We start from the raw sequence: 21,124 nt of genomic DNA, 5'->3' as shown, positions 1-21,124 counted from the left end.
ATCTGTAGACATTAGCCATGTCCATGACAAGTCATGTAACAGTATCAGTCAGTTTCCCACTGTTTATATCTCAGTTCCGGAATGGAGAGAACAACGTGAAAGGTAACAAAGGAAGTATATGGTAATTTTACTTTAAACCTGTCCATATCATTAGACCTGGAATGAAATCATAAAAAGAGAAACAAAAAACTAAATTCAAATTCTGATGCGTGAGATAAGAAAACCCGATTTCCACAATGGTGTACTTTTGTCTGTCAATTATACTAATGGTAGAAAATCTTTTTTTTAATATAATTTTTGTTTTGTTTTCTTTATTTTATTTTACTAAAAAAATTCTTTTTCCCTTGGCACACATGCCTTCCTCATTCATGGGTTTTTTTTTCACATAATTTTATAGGTTACATGTCTGTTTGACTCCTAAGGATGAGCATTTGGTTATTTACTTTTATTGCATTACATATTATATAAGATAAAGGTACATTTTATATAGTACATTTAATCACAGTTGATGATCTTAGAAGCGAAAAGCTTTTTGCTGTTAGCTTCACAGAACTGACAGTGTTGTGAGCGTTGTCGGCTGCCGATTCAAGATTGCTGACAATTCCTTGAAGACAAAAAAAAATCTCGGTGCTTTTTCTCCTATCTTGGCACAGTGGTACGGAACAAACTGCCCTTGTCAGTCCGTCACATGGATTATTCAGTCATTCTCATGAAACAGGAAAACAGGAAACTGAGGTCCAGTGGCACACTGTAAAAGAACCCATGGCTCCAAGGTTTGTCCTCTGGCAAGATTCTGTACAAGAAATCCACTCTAAGTACACAGATAAATTATATACGCATGCTGTTCAAGCTCTGACTGGCACGTTGAGTCATGCAGCTAGTTAGGCATCTGTCTAGCAAGGTGTGGTTTAGCGTATATAAGGACTTATCCAAAGGCAGTGACGCCTCCGTGAGCAGCGAACTGAGACTGCACACGCTTGTTCGTGTATGGTTCTTGATGCATGTTTGTGTATGTGTGTATAGCTAGATGTGAGCATTGATATCTTCATCATCATTATTAATGTTATCATTATCATTATTATTACTATCATCAATATTGTTGTTGTGTGTTCAGTTATTGCGGATCCTGTACTTAGCCCAGGAAAGAAATGCTCACCATTTTTCTCATCTGTATTATTGTTATTGTTAGTGGTAGTAGTAGTATATTTATTATTAGTATTAGTATTGTTGTTGTTGTTATTATTATTATTAGTGTTATTAGTGTTGTTGTTGTTGTTGTTATTGTCATCATTATCATTCTGCTTATCATAATAATGGTACTGCCACTAGTACTACTACTACTATTATTATTATTACGATTATTGTGGTGTGTATGTGTGTGTGTGTGTGTTAAAGCGTTGCTATTGTTAAGGATCCTGTACCAAGCCCAGGAGCCAGTTGCATTGCTCGGACGGAAGAGCCTAGTATGGTCGGAACCCGCTACTAACTGTGTGTAGTATGGAACTGACCAGTGGCATAGTTCGGTCAACATAGGCATTTAGTCACGTGTAACTGTCAAAAAGTTAGAACCAAGCAATGCAGCTGGCACCAGGGGCAGAACTCTCACCATGATGATGATGTTATTGATATAATTATCATTATTGTTATTATTGCGGTGTTTCCATGTCCAGGTGTTGCCGTTGGTGCGGATCCTATACCAAGCCCAGGAGCGGAACTCTCACCATGATGATGAAGATGATGATGATGATGATGATTATTACTGTTATTGTTATAACTATCATTCTGATGATGATGATGATGATAGTGGTGTGTGTGTGTGTGTGTGTGTGTCCAGGTGTTGCCGTTGCTGAAGATCCTGTACCAAGCCCAGGAGCGGAACTCTCACCACATCTACATGGCCCTCATCATTCTCCTGGTGCTCACAGAGGACGATGTCTTCAACAAGGCTGTCCATGAGATTGTCAGTCACTGGATTGTCCTGTCTTTGTGTGTGTGTGTGCGTGTGTGTGTGTGTGTGTGTCTGTTGTAATTACTGTTGGGGTGTGTGGATGCGTGTGTGTGTGTTTGTATTTGTGCTTGTATCACATTTGCTGTAGGGGAGATATGTGTAGGTGTGTGCATGTGTTGTCATTACTGCAGGGTCTGTGTGTGTGTGCATGTGTGTGCGTGCGCATGTATTGCAATCACTGTAAATGGGGGCGTGTGGTGTGTGTCACGGTGTGTGTTAGTTTGTGTGTGTGTGTTGTGATTACTGTGTGTGTGTGTGTGTGTGTGTGTGTGTGTATCGCAGTTGGGAAAGGGGGCAGGGGTGTGTGTGTGTGTGTGTGAGAGTGTTGTACTTGCTTATGTGTGTGTGTGTGTGTGCGCGCATATGTTGTAAATACTGCAGGGGATGTGTGCGTGTGTGTGTGGGTTGTGTGTGCATGTATCACGATTGCTGTAGAGGGTGGTGTGTGGTGTGAGTTTGTGTGTGTGTGTGTATGTGCGTGTGTTGTAATTACTGCAGGGTGTGTGTGTGTGTGTGTTATACATGCATGTATCGCAGTTGCTGTAAGGGGGGGATGTGGGGTGGGGCGTGTGGTGTGTGAGATTGTGTCTGTGTGCTTGTGTTCGTGTGTGTATGTGTGTGTGTTATGATTACTGCTGTGTGTGTGTGTGTGAATGTATAACATTTGCTGTAAGGGTGGGCATGTGGTGTGTGTGTGAGTTTGTCTGTGTGTGCATATTTTGTAATTATTGCAGGGGCTGTGTGCTTGTGTGTGTGTATTTTGTGCGTGTATCACAATTGCTGTAAGGGTGGGCATGTGGTGTGTGTGTAAGTTTGTGTCTGTGTGTGCATATGTTGTAATTATTGCAGGGGTTGTGTGCTTGTGTATGTGTATTTTGTGCGTGTATCACAATTGCTGTAAGGGGTGGTGTGTATGTGAGTTTGTGTATGTGTGCATGTGTTGTAATTACTGCAGGGTGTGTGTGCTTGTGTGTGTGTGTTTTGTGCGTGTATCACAATTGCTGTGAGGGGTGGTGTGTATGTGAGTTTGTGTGTGTGTGCATGTGTGTCACTGTGTGTGTGTATTTTGTGTGCGTGTGTCGCAATTACTGTAAAGGGGGGATGGCGGGGGCCGCGTGGCGTGGTGTGTGTGTCACAGACCCTGAAGAACGTCAGCTGGTTCAAGGAGAGGACCCTGACGGAGATCACGCTGGGGGGACTGCTCATCCTGGTGGTGATCCGCACAATCCAGTTCAACATGACACGCATGAGGGTCAGTCAGTCAGTCTTCTTCTTCTTCTTCTTCTTCGTTCGTGGGCTGCAACTCCCACGTTCACTCGTATGTACACGAGTGGGATTTTTACGTGTATGACCGTTTTTACCCCGCCATGTAGTCAGCCATACTCCGTTTTCGGGGGTGTGCATGCTGGGTATGTTCTTGTTTCCATAACCCACCGAACGCTGACATGGATTGCAGGATCTTTAACGGGCGTATTTGATCTTCTGCTTGCATATACACACGAAGGGGGTTCGGGCACTAGCAGGTCTGCACATATGTTGACCTGGGAGATCATAAAAATCCCCACCCTTCACCCACCAGGCGCCGTCACCGTGATTCGAACCCGGGACCCTCAGATTGACAGTCCAACGCTTTAACCACTCGGCTATTGCGCCCGTCAGTCAGTCAGTCAACTCCCCCTCCCCCCCCCATCCCCCATCCTCCATCTCTCTCTCTCTCCCTCCATTCCTCCATCCCTAATGACACCCCTGTCTCACTCACTCAGTCCTTTCATCACAGAGCGTCTGTCAGTCCGTACGGAAGAGGCGAACCTGAGGAGGAAAGTGGCGCTAAGCTGGCAAGATGGCTGGCTGTCAGACGAGAACTTGGGAAGACTGATTAAGGGGGTGGAGAGCGTAGCTCACAGCAAAAAAAAAAAAAAAAAAAAAAAAAGACAGAGAGAGAGAAAATGTATAAATGAATGAATGAATAAATAAATAGATAGACAGATAGATAAAAAGGAAAACAAATCTGCACAGTCAAACCTTCACAATGAGCAGTGGCAATGGTTACAGTGGGGACAGATAGGGGAGAACTGTTCAGTCTGCCCTTTCTGTCAAGTGCAGAAAAACTGTGCACTCTCTGTCAAGTGCAGAAAAACTGTGCACTCTCTGTCAAGTGTAGAACACTGTGCACTTTCTGTCAAGTGTAGAACACTGTGCACTTTCTGTCAAGTGCAGAAAAACTGTACACTCTCTGTCAAGTGCAGAAAAACTGTGCACTCTGTGTCAAGTGCAGAAAAACTGTGCACTCTGTGTCAAGTGTAGAACACTGTGCACTCTGTGTCAAGTGTAGAACACTGTGCATTCTGTGTCAAGTGCAGAAAAACTGTACCCTCTCTGTCAAGTGCAGAAAAACTGTACACTCTGTGTCAAGTGCAGAAAAACTGTGCACTCTCTGTCAAGTGCAGAAAAACTGTACACTCTGTGTCAAGTGCAGAAAAACTGTGCACTCTGTGTCAAGTGTAGAACACTGTGCATTCTGTGTCAAGTGTAGAACACTGTGCACTCTGTGTCAAGTGTAGAACACTGTGCACTCTGTGTCAAGTGTAGAACATTTTGCACTCTGTGTCAAGTGCAGAAAAACTGTGCACTCTGTGTCAAGTGCAGAAAAACTGTGCACTCTGTGTCAAGTGCAGAAAACTGTGCACTCTGTGTCAAGTGCAGAAAACTGTGCACTCTGTGTCAAGTGCAGAAAAACTGTGCACTCTGTGTCAAGTGCAGAAAACTGTGCACTCTGTGTCAAGTGCAGAAAAACTGTGCACTCTGTGTCAAGTGCAGAAAAACTGTGCACTCTGTGTCAAGTGTAGAACACTATGCACTCTGTGTCAAGTGTAGAACACTATGCACTCTGTGTCAAGTGCAGAAAAACTGTACCCTCTCTGTCAAGTGCAGAAAAACTGTACACTCTGTGTCAAGTGCAGAAAAACTGTGCACTCTGTGTCAAGTGTAAAAAAAACTGTGCACTCTGTGTCAAGTGCAGAAAAACTGTGCACTCTGTGTCAAGTGTAGAACACTATGCACTCTGTGTCAAGTGCAGAAAAACTGTGCACTCTGTGTCAAGTGCAGAAAACTGTACACTCTGTGTCAAGTGCAGAAAAACTGTACACTCTCTGTCAAGTGCAGAAAAACTGTGCACTCTCTGTCAAGTGCAGAAAACTGTGCACTCTGTGTCAAGTGCAGAAAAACTGTGCACTCTGTGTCAAGTGTAGAACACTATGCACTCTGTGTCAAGTGCAGAAAACTGTGCACTCTGTGTCAAGTGCAGAAAACTGTACCCTCTCTGTCAAGTGGAGAAAAACTGTGCACTCTGTGTCAAGTGGAGAAAAACTGCACTCTGTGTCAAGTGCAGAAAACTGTACCCTCTCTGTCAAGTGGAGAAAAACTGTGCACTCTGTGTCAAGTGTAGAAAAACTGCACTCTGTGTCAAGTGTAGAACACTATGCACTCTGTGTCAAGTGCAGAAAACTGTGCACTCTGTGTCAAGTGCAGAAAAACTGTGCACTCTGTGTCAAGTGCAGAAAAACTGTGCACTCTGTGTCAAGTGTAGAACACTATGCACTCTGTGTCAAGTGCAGAAAAACTGTGCACTCTGTGTCAAGTGCAGAAAACTGTGCACTCTGTGTCAAGTGCAGAAAAACTGTGCACCCTCTGTCAAGTGCAGAAAACTGTGCGCTCTGTGTCAAGTGCAGAAAACTGTGCGCTCTGTGTCAAGTGCAGAAAAACCGTGCACCCTCTGTCAAGTGCAGAAAACTGTGCGCTCTGTGTCAAGTGCAGAAAACTGTGCGCTCTGTGTCAAGTGCAGAAAACTGTGCGCTCTGTGTCAAGTGCAGAAAACTGTGCGCTCTGTGTCAAGTGCAGAAAAACTGTGCACCCTCTGTCAAGTGCAGAAAACTGTGCGCTCTGTGTCAAGTGTAGAAAAACTGTGCACTCTGTGTCAAGTGTAGAAAAACTGTGCGCTCTGTGTCAAGTGCAGAAAACTGTGCACTCTGTGTCAAGTGCAGAAAAACTGTGCACTCTGTGTCAAGTGCAGAAAAACTGTGCACTCTGTGTCAAGTGCAGAAAAACTGTGCACTCTGTGTCAAGTGTAGAACACTATGCACTCTGTGTCAAGTGCAGAAAAACTGTGCACTCTGTGTCAAGTGCAGAAAACTGTGCACTCTGTGTCAAGTGCAGAAAAACTGTGCACCCTCTGTCATGTGCAGAAAACTGTGCGCTCTGTGTCAAGTGCAGAAAACTGTGCGCTCTGTGTCAAGTGCAGAAAAACCGTGCACCCTCTGTCAAGTGCAGAAAACTGTGCGCTCTGTGTCAAGTGCAGAAAACTGTGCGCTCTGTGTCAAGTGCAGAAAAACTGTGCACCCTCTGTCAAGTGCAGAAAACTGTGCGCTCTGTGTCAAGTGCAGAAAACTGTGCGCTCTGTGTCAAGTGCAGAAAACTGTGCGCTCTGTGTCAAGTGCAGAAAAACTGTGCACTCTCTGTCAAGTGCAGAAAACTGTGCACTCTCTGTCAAGTGCAGAAAACTGTGCACTCTGTGTCAAGTGCAGAAAACTGTACCCTCTCTGTCAAGTGCAGAAAAACTGTGCACTCTCTGTCAAGTGCAGAAAACTGTACACTCTGTGTCAAGTGCAGAACACTATGCACTCTGTGTCAAGTGCAGAACACTGTGCACTCTGTGTCAAGTGTAGAACACTATGCACTCTGTGCCAAGTGCAGAACACTGTGCACTCAATGCCAAGTGCAGAAAACTGTCCTCTGTGCCAAGTGTAGAGCACTGTGCACTCTGCCAAGTGCAGAAAACTGTGTTCTCTGTGCCAAGTGTAGAACATTATGCACTCTGTGCCAAGTGCAGAAAACTGTGCACTCAATGCCAAGTGCAGAAAACTGTGTTCTCTGTGCCAAGTGTAGAACATTGTGCACTCTGTGCCAAGTGCAGAAAACTGTGTCCTCTGTGCCAAGTGTAGAACATTGTGCACTCTGTGCCAAGTGCAGAAAACTGTGTCCTCTGTGCCAAGTGTAGAACACTGTGCACTTTGTGCCAAGTGCAGAAAACTGTGTCCTCTGTGCCAAGTGTAGAGCACTGTGCACTCTGTGCCAAGTGCAGAAAACTGTGTTCTCTGTGCCAAGTGTAGAACATTGTGCACTCTGTGCCAAGTGCAAGACCTCTCGGGTTCTCTCGCTTCCTGTCAATTTCAAAAGCTGAAAACTAACACAGAATTATAGAATCATTTAACTTAAGACAACCTGCTGTTAAAATACTATTGGGTAGTGTGTGTGTGTGTTGTGTTTCTTGTGTGCCCGGTAATTTGGGACATTTTGATTTCTTTATTTTCGATGATGATGATGATGATGATGATGAATATTTATGGTGAAGATGCTGCTGTTGGGGCCTGTTTAGGCTTGGGACTGCCTGACAGGGCTGTGGTCAGATCGTAATCATGTCCTGGCATTGCCCTGTGTGTGTGTGTGTGCGTGTGTGTGTGTGTGTGTGTGTACGTGTGTGTGTGTATGAGTGTTTTTGTGTGTGTGGTGTGTGTGTGTGTGTGTGTTTGTACGTGTGTGTGTGAGTGTTTTTGTGTGTGTCTGTCTGTCTGTATGTGAGAGTGTGTGGTGTGTGTGTGTGTGTGTGTGCGCGCATGCTACTTGCATGTGTGTGTGTGTGTGCTGCGTGCATATGTATGTGTGTGTGTGTATGTGCTGATTTGTGTGTGTGTGTATGTGCTGATTTGTGTGTGTGTGTGTGAGCAGGACAAGTACCTGCACACCAACTGCCTGGCAGCTCTGGCCAACATGTCAGCCCACTTCACCAACCTGCACGCCTTTGTGGCCCAGAAAATCATCAGGTCAGTCAGTGGGCGATGCAGCGCACATGGCTCTGCCTCTCTCTGTCTCTCTCCCTCTCCCTCACTCTCTCTCTGTCCCTCTCTCTGTCTCTGTCTCACTCTCTCTCTTTCTGTGTGTCCTCTCTGTTGCACACAGCGTGACAAAGAAAATGGTCTTGAATAAAAATAAAGATAAAGTGGACCTCCCGTGCTTTCTGACACATTGTGAGAAAACATGGGAGCACCCTCCGCCTCACTCCTCAACACCCTCACCCCCACCCCCCGAGAAACATTGTCCCCAAGTACTGTGGTCTTGCCATTGTCCCAAGTACTGTGGTCTTGTCATTGTCCCAAGTACTGTGGTCTTGTCATTGTCCCCAAGTACTGTGGTCTTGTCATTGTCCCAAGTACTGTGGTCTTGTCATTGTCCCAAGTACTGTGGTCTTGTCATTGTCCCCAAGTACTGTGGTCTTGTCATTGTCCCAAGTACTGTGGTCTTGTCATTGTCCCCAAGTACTGTGGTCTTGTATCACCTGCTGTCATGGTGACCTCAGTTTCAGTTACCCTCCAATGTCTTCAGTGTCAGCAGATTCATGGGGTACTGTCGTTGGAGGGATGTGGTGGCGGTCTTCACTCTGGGAGGAGAGGGGGGGGGGGGGGCTACGTTAAATCAGAACAGGCACTACTGAACACCACCGAAGTGATTCAGCAGGAGTGCAGGGTCTCCTCTGGTTTGTGGCCTCCTAGCAGCCAAACATCAGTAGTTCCCAGTGGCTTTGATAGACGAACTCAGATGTGGATGTGTTTGGAGGAATGAGTGGTAGGGTAATTATGGCACTGGAACAATTTTTGATGATTGGGCAGCAAAATCGAAACAAAAGAAAACAAAAAAAAATTGCCTGGGTGATGCACACAGTATGCTCTGTCTCTCTCTTGCAATCAGTGTGACAAAGAAAATGTAATGAGTAGTAATTAAAAAAAAAAAAATTTAGATAAGGGGGACTTCTCATACTTTCTCACAGTTATGAGAAAGCGTGGCAGGGGAACAACCACACTATTTTTTTTTTTTTTTTTTTTTTTTTTCAATTCTTCCCTTTCTGAGAAAGGTTGCGAGAGTTTGGGGATGTCCAGCACGTTTTCTCCCAGTGTGTGAGAAAGCTTGGGATTGTGAGAAAGCATTTTGGTGACAGCCTGTGTTCCTGTGCCATGCCCAAGTCAGAGTGGAAAAGAATTCACCGCCCTTGTGACAGCAAAAGGCAAGGGGACCTTGAAGCTTTTACTAAGCATGATAATCTCTAGAATGAAGAAAATAAGATAAAAAAAGAGGGGGAGAGGGAGTGGGAGGCGGGGTGGAGGGGGGGGGGGGGGGGGGGGGCTTTGGGGGAGCATAAAAAAGAATAAGAAAATATATATGAAAAAAAAAAGAAGAAAAATGGCCAGACATGTTAACATTACGTGCGTTGTGTGTGTGTGTGTTTTGGTGTGTGCGTGTGTGTGTGTTTTGATGCGTGTTCTGTTTGCGTATGCATGTGAGTGAGTGTGTATGTGTGTGAGTGTGTGTGTGTGTTTTGCTGTGTGTGTGTGTCCGCGCGCATGTCAGCCTGTTTTCCCAGCTGTGCAAGCGTCACGCGCGACTGGTGGAACAGCTGAGGAGCTCAGCCATGATGGAGGGGGCCAGCGAAGGGGGGGTGGAGAGTGACGGGGGGGATGCTCAGCAAGACCATGTAAGTCTGTTGCCTTGCTTTGTATCCATGTATGATGACCAGTGCAATAGACTGAGTGGTCGCCCAGCAAGACCATGTAAGTCTGTTGCCTTGCTTTGTATCCATGTATGATGATGAGCGCAATAGACTGAGTGGTCGCCCAGCAAGACCATGTAAGTCTGTTGCCTTGCTTTGTATCCATGTATGATGACGAGCGCAATAGACTGAGTGGTTCCCCAGCAAGACCATGTGAGTCTGTTGCCTTGCTTTGTATCCATGTATGATGACGAGCGCAATAGACTGAGTGGTTCCCCAGCAAGACCATGTAAGTCTGTTGCCTTGCTTTGTATCCATGTATGATGACGAGCGCAATAGACTGAGTGGTCACCCAGCAAGACCATGTGAGTCTGTTGCCTTGCTTTGTATCCATGTATGATGACGAGCGCAATAGACTGAGTGGTTGCCCAGCAAGACCATGTGAGTCTGTTGCCTTGCTTTGTATCCATGTATGACGCCTCTTTGAGAAACTGAAACTATTGTTTACCTCACGATCTTCGCCTCTCCCTCATTTCAGTCTTTTGTTCTGAAAACACATGCATGGATCTTCCATCCCTTTCCAATGGCATTCAGTTAAAACCCATGCAGACTCCATGCATGCGTGCGTGCACGCACGTGCTTGTGTGTTTGTGTGATTAAGAAATGTAAGAGGTGTAGTCTTTGAATCTCTTTTATACTTTTGTCCATCAAATCATTTTTTTTTTTTCTCCTTCCTTTTGTAAGTTATTGCATGTGTGTGTGTGTGTTTCATGATTGTAAAGCACTTTGAGTTCCCTTTACGGGAGGAAAGCGCTCAACAAGTATCCTTTCTTATCATTATTGCTATTATTATTGTTATTTGTATTATTTCACCTTTGCAAACATTCTGATTCTCTCCTTTACTTTTGTGCGTCAAGTCTATTTTTTTCCTTCTTCCTTTTGTAAGTTATTGCATGTGTGTGTGTGTGTATGTGTGTGTGTGTGTGTGTGTAGGTGTTTCATGATTATTGTGAAGTGCTTTGAGCTCCCTTTAAGGGAGGAAAACGTTCAACAAGTATCCATTATAATTGTTATTATGACAGGCGCAATAGCCGAGTGGTTAAAGCGTTGGACTTTCAATCTGAGAATCCTGGGTTTGAATCTCGGTAATGACATAAAAACTCACTCGTGTACGCACAAGGGAAAGTGGGTGTTGCAGCCCACGAAGAAGAAGGAGGCAGTTTCAGTTTCAGTAGCTCAAGGAGGCGTCACTGCATTCGGACAAATCCATATACGCTACACCACATCTGCCAAGCAGATGCCTGACCAGCAGCGTAACCCAACGCGCTTAGGCCTTGAGAGAAGGAGGCAAAGAATTATTATTATTATTACTATTATTGTTACTGAATTTTTATTATTATTACTATTATTGTTATTATTATTATTATTTCACCTTTGCAAATGTTCTAATTCCTTCCCTTTCCCCTTGCCCCCACCCCCTCCCCTATCCCTACCCTACCCCTTGGACCCTCCCCCCCCCTCCCTCCCTGGAGCAGTTGCAGGACCTGGGGGTGCTGGAAGAGGTGCTGCGTATGGTGCTGGAGATTGTCAACTCGTGCCTGACCCACTCCCTGCACCACAACCCACACCTGCTCTACACCCTCCTCTACCAGCGACAGCTCTTCCAGCCTTTCCGCGCCCACCCCACCTTCCAGGACATAGTGCAGAACATCGACACCGTCAGTTTGGGGGAATTTTTTTTTATTGATTTGTTTATTGCTGTTGTTGTTTTAAACTTGTTTGTGTTTGTATTTCTTTTTATCACAACAGAATTCTCTGTGTGAAATTCGGGTTGCCCCCCCCCCAGGGAGAGCGTGTCGCTACACTACAGCACCACCCATTTTTTTGTATTTTTTCCTGTTTGCAGTTTGATTTGTTTTTCCTATTGAAGTGGATTTTTCTACAGAATTTTGCCAGGAACAACCCTTTTGTTGCCGTGGGTTCTTTTACGTGCGCTAAGTGCATGCTGCACATGGAACCTCGGTTTATCATCTCATCCGAATGACTAGTGTCCAGACCACCACTCAAGGTCTAGTGGAGGGGGAGAAAATATCGGCGGCTGAGCCGTGATTCGAACCAGCGTGCTGAGATTCTCTTGCTTCCTAGGTGTACGCGTTACCTCTAGGTCATCACTTCACTTATTGCTGTTGTTGTTTTTAAACTTGTTTTGTTCAGTTTAAAGGTCCAGATCATTCAGAACATCATCCAGAACATGGATACCATCAGTTTGGGATTTAATTTTTTTGGGTTTTTTTATTCATTATTTATTTTTTGTTGACATGTTTTGGTCAGTTTGATGGTTGAAATCATTCAGATCATCGAACCATCAGTTTGGATTTTTTTTAATAATTTTCTTTTTTTTTTGTTGTTGTTGTTGTTGTTTACTTGTTCAGTTTAAAGGTTCAATCATTCAGAACATTGACACCATCAGTTTGGGTTTTTAAAATATTTTTTAATTGATTTATTGTTGTTGATGTTTTTGGTTGTTGTTTTTTTTTACTTGTTTTGTTCATTTGAAAAGTTCATGTCATCCAGAACATCAGCAGTCAGGTTTTTTATATTTTTTTAATTATTTTTAATTGGTTTATTGTTGTTGTTTCTTTTTCCATACCGTCAGTTTCCGATTTTTGATTGAATTATTTTTTACTTTTTTTTTTTTTTAACTTGTTTTGTTCAGTTCAAAGGTTCCAATCACCCAGAACATTGACGCCATTAGTTTGGGATTTTGATTGATCTATAAAAAAAAAAAAAAAGATTAAAAAAAATTAACATGTTTTGTTCAGGTTCAAAACATTGACACCGTCAGTTCGGGATTTTTTGATTGATCATTGTTTTAGTTTTTTTAACTTGTTTTATTTGGTTTAAAGGTTAAAATCATTCAGAACATTGGTGCCATCAGTTTGAGATTTGAAAAAAAAAAATAACCTTCTTTTTTTCTGTTTAACTCATTAAACCATGTGGAGTTTACAGCCTCCATGCCATGTTGGTGCAGAATGAACACAGAAAATGAACTGTTTTTCTCATAAAAATATGCTGTTTTCCCTTCAAAATGCATGTGGACACATCAGGAATTTTATCCTGTAGTAGTTACTTCCCTTCCTTTGCAGCTTATGCATATGTGGGAACCAGAAATCTGTTTTAACAAGATGAATGTTGATACAAGAGCAGTGTTTCGGTGCAGAGTTCAGTGGGTTAAAGGTTCAAATCATCCAGAACATTGATACCGTCAGTTTGGAATTTTTTTTTTTTATTTTCAAACTTGTTTTATTCAAATTAAAGGTTCAAATCATCCAGAACATTGATGTGGTCAGTTTGTTTGGGTTTTTTGTTGTGTTGTTTTTTTAACTTATTTTATTCACTTGTGTGTGTCTCTTCTTGTTTCCAGAGTGTGTGTTTGTGCAGGTGTGGTCCCTACAGGTGTTGACCCTGCAGGTGTTGTCCTATTTCTGTCCTGCAGGTGTTGAGTTGACCTGTTTCTGTCCTGCAGGTGTTGTGTTGACCTGTTTCTGTCCTGCAGGTGTTGCGTCGACCTGTTTCTGTCCTGCAGGTGTTGCGTTGACCTGTTTCTGTCCTGCAGGTGTTGCGTCGACCTGTTTCTGTCCTGCAGGTGTTAGTTTGACCTGTTTCTGTCCTGCAGATGTTGCGTTGACCTGTTTCTGTCCTGCAGGTGTTGTGTTGACCTATTACTATCTCGCATCGCAAATGTTGCCCTAGTTCTGCTGAAGGTGTTGACCCATTTCTCCCACAAGTGTTGCCCTTGTTCTCCTGCAGGTGTTGACCTATATCTGTCGTGCAGGTGTTGACCTACTTCTCGGCACGCCTGGAGAAGAACGGCAGCAGCAGCAACATGTCCCCCCAGCAGGTGCTGGACATCATCAAGGAAGGGTCCAAACAGTTCCGCAGGGACAGGCTGAAGGTCAGAGACTGTGGCTGTGTGTGTGTGTGTGTGTGTGTAGGGGGTGGGGGATGTTTTGTGTAGGATTCAAACAGTTCTGCAGGGACAGTGGATGTGTGTGTTTGTTTTTGTGTTTGTGTGTGTTTGTGTGTGTGTGTGTGTGTGAATGTTTGGATGTTTTAAATGTCAGGCTGTCATGCCCCTGACAACAGAATTGAACAACATATTTGACAAACATTATGCGTTGCTTTTCATGTTACATGTACTGTGTGTGTGTGTGTGCGTGCATGCATGTGTGCACCTGCACAAGCATGTGTGTTTCTGATAATGACGATGAGGAAGGTTATAATAGTGATGTCAGTGATGATGATGATGATGATGATGGAAACGACGACAGTTGATGATGGTGATGATGACATTGATGTGGTTATGGTGATGACATGACGACAGTGAATGATGTTAGAGTAGGTAGGTCTAATTGCGAACAGCACGTAATTGCGGACGGTTTGTAAAGCCCCACTTCAAAGCATTCTCACCCAACACACTTCACAGTTTAACATCTGCTTCAGCCTCGTTCTGATACCTTAATGAATCTTCATTCGCAAGAACAAATCAGACATCAGATATTTCTGGCTATTTCCACACTCTTTCTTCTCTCCGCACACCACTGCCAACCAAGTTCACAAATGTGCTCCCTAAGTCCTGAAATCAAGGGAACCAAGCAAGACTCGGCATGAACTTTGATACAGGCTGATTTAACTGGATATGAGAATAGATTGTGCATTACCAGTGCTGGGAGAATTTAACAAAGCATGTTGATGACAGATCAGAACGTCCGTTTTGACAGGGATCTCCAAAATAGTGTCGTTTGCAATCAGACCAAAGGGCGGGCATAAGATGTAAGTGTATTTGCGAACGATGCAGCACAGTTACTGAAGACTCTCTGAAGGGTGTGTTTGTGTGCGGTGTGGAGTGTGTGTATCTAAATGTCTGTTTGTTTGTGTGTGTGTGCATGTGTGATCAAAACCAACAATTCAACAGTCTGGTGCCATGTTCCAATAATATGTGATGTCTAATGAGTTCAAGACCTGCTTCTGAATTGATTGTCCACATGTACCCAAACCCATAGTTCGCAATTAGACTTGCCCATTCACGTTTGCCCTCATGCACCCCTGCTTTTTCAACCGTTGAAAAAGTGTTGAAAAGGAGTTCTTTCATGCAAGCAGAGAAAGCTTTCAAAAAACAGAAGAGCTATATTTGACGATCATACAACCTGTTGTCTGTACAATCACACGTTGAGCTGGTCGCTTCGACCGGATCATCCACAATTTGGCCTGCCTACTCTAATGATGATGATGATACTGATGACGATGATGATGATGATGACCATGATGATGACAGTGATGTTGATGTTATCTTTCTCTTCACCCACCACCTCTGCCCTCACAGAAATTCCCGGAGCTGAAGTTCAAGTACGTGGAGGAGGAGTCCCCGGAGGAGTTCTTCATCCCATACATCTGGTCGCTGGTCTACCACTCCTCCAACCTCTACTTCAACCCCTCCCGCATCCTCCTCTTCTCCCTCGCCTCCTCCTCCCCTCACCACCATCACCACTCCGCCGCCAACGGCCCCGCGCTCCCTACCAGCTAATGGTGTGTCGCCACCGTCCGTTCGTTGTCCATCTGCTTCATCGTCGAGTGTCGTTAACGTAGCATGGGTGTGTGTGTGTGTGTGTGTGGTGGTAATGCTGTTTAGTGTGAGGAGGGCGTCTGTGTGGCTGGATGGAAGTGGGAGGGACTGGGGACTACAGTGACTGTTACGACTTTCCATTTATCATTGTTATCATCGTCATCGGTGTGGCGGGGTGGCTGCTGCTGTTGTTGTTGTTGCTGTGGACGTGTGTTCACATGCGTGAAGGACGCTTTGCTGGGGGTTGTGAAGATTTCTCAGAGAACACAGGGAAAGGCAAGGCAAGGAGCAGAGCAAGGCAAGGCAAATACAAAGCAAGGCAAGGCACAGACGAAGCAAGAAGAACAGAGCAAGACAACACAAGGCAACACAAGACAAGGCAAGGCAAGGCAGCTGTTTGGTGAAGATGTGAGTGTGTGTGGGGGTCAAGTGCGGAGGTGGGACTGACAAAGGACTACGACTTTTCCATCCAGCAGAGAACTGCGGTGACCCATGTCCGGTTGGGATTTGAACCCACTGCAGGCAAAACACGCGCCAGCCTGACTCTCCTGGTGGTGTGGTGTGGTGTTGCGTCATGAAGCCTGAAGCCTGAACTTAGCTGGGTGTTTTGACGTGAACACGTCACCGTGTGTGGGCGTGTGTGGTGAGGGTGAGGGTGGGGGTGATATGGAGTTGAGGGTGGAAGGAGGCGTGGGGGGGTGGGGCTGGACATGTGAACATTGTAGATATGTTTCAATGGAAACTAAAATGCGGTGTCCAGGTCTTTGTACATTTCCAGAAGCCCTCCCTTCCCCCTCCCCCTCCCCTTTCCTTTCCCCTTACCTGAAAATGGAGTATGGCTGCCTAAATGGCAGAGACGGGTCATACATATAGTGTAAAGCCCACCTGCAGTTCAGTTTCTAAAAAAATATGATGACCTCGAAACTCTTTCTCAACACCTTTTAAAGCTGAGGAAATCTACAAAGATGGTGTAGAAAGTTTATTGAGTTTCTGAAATATATATATATATATATAAAAAAAGAATTGAACTGAATGAAAGAGAGGAAGAAAGATGAGGAGGAGGAGAGATGTTGCTTTAATTAATTCAGCAGGAGATAGGGCAGTGTTGGTATGAAGAAGTTGACGTACTTAAGTATCGCATGGCTTTGGTGCATGCTCAGCTGGGAGTTGATCGTTAAATTTTTTTAAGGCTGGACCAGCAAGTTGGGGGTTAATGTGGCAGTCAGGTAGAGTGGTTTGATTTCTTATATATATATATATTTTTTTTTTTTTTTTAATCTATATATATTTTTTATATATTTATAGATATATATGGAAGTGTATAGCATATTATATGGATCAGTCTGCACACTTTGACACCTGCTTGAAACTTAAACTGGTGGTTATGTTGTTGTCTTCGGTCTGTTCATTCTCTCTCTCTTTTTTTTCTTCTTTTTTTTATATCTTTTTATCTTTTTTTTGTTTTGTTTTTCTTTTTGTTTGTTTTTTTGTTTTTCCTCTCCTCCTTTCAAGTTGAGTGTAGGAAGGAAGTAATTTTCATCATACCTGAAACGTGTCATTAGTGTTACAAACCTTTGATAAAAACAGTTCACATCTTTCTTTCATGCCCTGCTCTCATGGTGACCTCAGTTTCGATACCCCTCCACTTCCCCGCTGGGGGTGAGTCTTGTCAAGGTCTTCAGTGTCGGCAGATTCATGGGGGGGACTGTCGTTGAGAGAATGTGGTGGCAGTCTCCACTCTGGGGGAGACGCTCACTCAGTCTGGCTCTGCCACTAAGCCATTATTGTCAGTAGGGGGCTTAGTAGGTGGTGTCCTTAGTATGTTAAATCAGAACAGGCACTACTGAACACCACCAAAGTGACTCAGCAGCAGTGCAGGGTCTCCTCTGGTGCGTGGCCTTCTGGCAGCCTGACATCAATGGTTCTCTGTGAACTGCCGGCATTGGGGCAGAGACAGACGAACCAGGGTGTGGCTGTGCATGGGGGACTAGGAATGAGCGGCACGGGAGTAATGCCACTGAAACAGCCGATAATGGGGCAGTAAAAATACAACAACAACAAAAAAAAAACCCACAGAAATGAATAAAAAAAAAAGAACGAAGGAACGGAACTTGAGGACTGCGAGTCAAAGCGACACTCCTCGAGACACAAAGCAGGGCTGGGTTGCATGGGACACAATCTTAGCGGCAACTAAGTTGATGCTCAGCGTTCAGAATTTTTCATAAATCTGCTGTAACACTAATTCCATTGACTTCGGAGGAAAGTTGTATGTTTTTTCCTAAGTCTATGTACGACTAATTCTGTTGCTGCTAAAAGAAAGTTGTCAATGGGAAGCAAACTTGCTGCTGCAAAGATCTTTCATGCAACTGGGTTCAGGATAAAGTCTGCATTTTTTGAGGGGGGGAGGCAGGTTTGGTGGCATGATTGTGGGTGTGTATGTATTGTGTGTGTGTGTGTTTGTGTATGTATGAGTGTGTGTGTGTGTGTGTGTGTGTAGAGATGAGAGAAGAAAGGAAGGTGGTGTAATTTATTGGGACACTTTGTGCTGTTGATCACAGTGGTGGTGATGCCAGCAGGTTTTGGGGGGAAATGACCCTGATGGTTGGAAGGCAGAGGTTGTGCAGTGTGTGTGTGTGTCTGTGTGTGATTGTGCTTGTTTGTCAGAATTACATGGGTGTGTATATATTACGGATTTCCGAATTGGCCTATTTGTGGGGTTTTTTTGTTTTGTTTTTTTGTTCACTTTTTGGTTCTTTCTGTATTAAGACATGCATTTCGGCACGATGTCATTTGTTCAGCGCAACAAGAAGTCTTTCAGTTTGGTGTGTCACCAGAATGCGTTTCTTTTTCTGTGAAACAAGCAACTAAGTGGGAAGGAGTGGGGTGGGAGTGGGGGTTGGAGGGTGTAGGGGATGATGAAAGGTTTGGGGGTGGGGTTGGGAGGGTGTAGGGGATGATGAAGGGTTTGGGGGGGGGGGGGGGGAGGGTGTAGGGGATGATGAAGGGTTGGGGGGAGGGGGAGGGTGTAGGGGATGATGAAGGGTTTGGGAGTTTGGGGAGGGTGTAGGGGATGATGAAGGGTTTGGGGGGGGGGGTTGGGAGGGTGTAGGGGATGATGAAGGGGGGGGGGGAGGGTGTAGGGGATGATGAAGGGGGGGGGGGGAGGGTGTAGGGGATGATGAAGGGGGGGGGGAGGGTGTAGGGGATGATGAAGGGTTTGGGGGTGGGTGGGGGTTGGGAGGGTGTAGGGGATGATGAAGGGTTTGGTGGGGGGGGGTTGGGAGGGTGTAGGGGATGATGAAGGGGGGGGGGGAGGGTGTAGGGGATGATGAAGGGGAGGGGGAGGGTGTAGGGGATGATGAAGGGTTGGGGGAGGGGGAGGGTGTAGGGGATGATGAAGGGTTTGGTGGGGGGGGGGTTGGGAGGGTGTAGGGGATGATGAAGGGTTTGGTGGGGGGGGGGGTTGGGAGGGTGTAGGGGATGATGGAGGGTTTGGGGGGGGGGGGGGGTTGGGAGGGTGTAGGGGATGATGAAGGGGTTGGGGGGGGGGTGTAGGGGGTGATGAAGGGTTTGGGGGGGGGGGGGGGGTTGGGAGGGTGTAGGGGGTGATGAAGGGTTTTTTTTTTTGGGGGGGGGGGGTTTGGGAGGGTGTAGGGGATGATGAAGGGTTTGGGGGGGGGGGGGGGGTTGGGAGGGTGTAGGGGATGATGAAGGGTTTGGGGGTTGGGGGGGGTTGGGAGGGTGTAGGGGATGATGAAGGGTTTGGGGGGGGGGGGGTTGGGAGGGTGTAGGGGATGATGAAGGGTTGGGGGGGGGGGGGGTTGGGAGGGTGTAGGGGATGATGAAGGGTTTGGGGGGGGGAGGGGTTGGGAGGGTGTAGGGGATAATGAAGGGTTTGGGGGGGGTGGGTTGGGAGGGTGTAGGGGGTGATGAAGGGTTTGGGGGTGGGGTTGGGAGGGTGTAGGGGATGATGAAGGGTTTGGGGGTTGGGAGGGTGTAGGGGGTGATGAAGGGTTTGGGGGTGGGGTTGGGAGGGTGTAGGGGATGATGAAGGGTTTGGGGGTGGGGGGTGTTGGGAGGGTGTAGGGGATGATGAAGGGAGTGGGGGGTGGGAGGGTGTAGGGGATGATGAAGGGTTTGGGGGGGGGGGGGGTTGGGGGGGTCTGAACTAACCACTCCCCCCTCCTCCCACTCCTCCCCCAGACTCTCACAACAACTACTTAGCATTGAAGAACCTGTTTGCTGCTCTCTTCTTCGTCACAAACCCTGAATTTCAAACGTTTCATCATTTGTGATTAACTAACCTCCTTGGCTGCTGAATTATGAAGTCAGTGTTACAGGAGTTTGAAGTGTTCTTGTGTTTTGATCTGTTTTATTTTGTTTTGCTGAACGAAAATGATGCATTACCCAGATTTTTTAATTGTGTGATGGGGTATACACACTGTCATGGTTGTGCTGAAGTCGTGTGCCTATGGTGCCGGAGGTTTGATTTGATTGGATGATGGTAGTGTTCTTTTCACGTAATTTGTGTCACATACTGTGTCCTTTCGATGTGTGTGTGTCTGTGCATAAGTGTGTGTGCGTGCATGTGCATGCCCGTGTGTGTGCGCGCATGTGTGTGCATGCATATGTGTGTGGTGCGGTCCGGTGCACTTTGCTGACAGAAAGTGTTTGTGTGGATGGGGGGTGGGGTGTAGATGGAAATCCAGTGATGTGTGTGCGTGCACACTGGGTACTGACTGGTATGATCATGTGTCATGTAGATGGATTGTGACGGAGTTATCATGCAATGCTTGTCGAGACAGGAAGGTAGGGACTGTATTTTTATGTGTGTGTTGTGTCTTTTTCTGCCCTGGAGCACTGCTGCTGTTTCGTATTTTTTTCTTTTTTCCCAGCCATGGTAGACACTCAAGCCACCTGCTTGTGTCCGTTGGTTTTGTGTACCCTTTTGTTTAAATGTAAGTTTGCGTATTATGTACCATTTTGTTAGTGTTTTGGGGTTGTTGTTTTTTTATTTCATTTTTTTATCGTCTTCTGGAAAAAGATTGATATTGGAATGGTCAGCATCAGAGGTGTGTCATAGGTTTGTGTGCATCAGTGTGACTGTACCTATGCATGATTGTATTGTATAGTATTGAATTTTATTGTATTGTACTGTATTACTCATTGTCGCTACAAATTTCTGTGTGAAATTCGGGCCACTCTCCTGGAGGAGAGGACAGCATCACCCCTTTTTTCTTTTTTTTCTGCTTCTTTTTCTGCCTGCAGAGTCTTTTCCAGGTTTCTGTCTTCTTCTTCTTCTTTGTTAGTGGGCTGCGACTCCCACGTTCGCTCGTATGTATAAATGGGCTTTTACGTGCATGACCATTTTTAACCCTGCTATGTAGACAGTCATACTCCGTTTTCAGTGTGTGCATGTGGGGTATGTTCTTGTTTCCATAACCCACCGAAGGCTGACATGGACTACGGGATCTTTATGTGCGTGTTTCATTCCCTGCTTGCGTACACACACGAAGGGGGTTCAGGCACAAGCAGGTCTGCACATCAACTGACCTGGGAGATTGAAAAAATCTCCACCCTCTACCCACGAGGCGCCATGTGAGATTGGAAAAATTTCCACCGTTTACCTTGGTGTCTTCCTTTTCATTCGAGTGTCATGGGATTGATGTTGACGGTGTTTTCAGCCCTGGAAATATCGCCCTTTGGGATTGGCTGGGCTGTCAGCAAAAATGATGATGATAACAGTCAGAAGAATAGTCCCTATAGTCCTGTACACCCACACTCGTCAATATTTTCTCCCCCTCCACTAGACCTTGCGTGGTGGGTTGTGTGGAAGCTAGTCATTTTGATGAGAGGAGCCGAGGTCCTGTATGTAGCATGCTCTTGGCGCATGTAAAAG

At 45.5% G+C, this 21,124-nt stretch overlaps 1 protein-coding gene across 1 annotated transcript in view; it reads left to right on the top strand.

Moving 5' to 3' along the window:
* LOC143277969 (dymeclin-like) overlaps window positions 1-16,225 on the top strand; it is a 37,759-nt gene extending 21,534 nt beyond the window's left edge. The window contains exons 10-16 of the mRNA XM_076582953.1: window positions 1,835-1,960; window positions 3,147-3,260; window positions 7,790-7,884; window positions 9,464-9,587; window positions 11,138-11,320; window positions 13,438-13,557; window positions 14,986-16,225. Coding sequence (XP_076439068.1) covers window positions 1,835-1,960; window positions 3,147-3,260; window positions 7,790-7,884; window positions 9,464-9,587; window positions 11,138-11,320; window positions 13,438-13,557; window positions 14,986-15,186 — 963 coding nt within the window. The 3' untranslated portion in view covers window positions 15,187-16,225. The remainder of the gene's footprint in view (window positions 1-1,834; window positions 1,961-3,146; window positions 3,261-7,789; window positions 7,885-9,463; window positions 9,588-11,137; window positions 11,321-13,437; window positions 13,558-14,985) is intronic.
* Window positions 16,226-21,124: the final 4,899 nt, after the last annotated feature.

This window comes from Babylonia areolata, chromosome 35 (assembly GCF_041734735.1).
Source record: "Babylonia areolata isolate BAREFJ2019XMU chromosome 35, ASM4173473v1, whole genome shotgun sequence".
Classification (NCBI taxonomy): Eukaryota; Metazoa; Mollusca; class Gastropoda; order Neogastropoda; family Buccinidae; genus Babylonia; species Babylonia areolata.
This window is presented reverse-complemented; position numbering and strand designations above follow the sequence as displayed.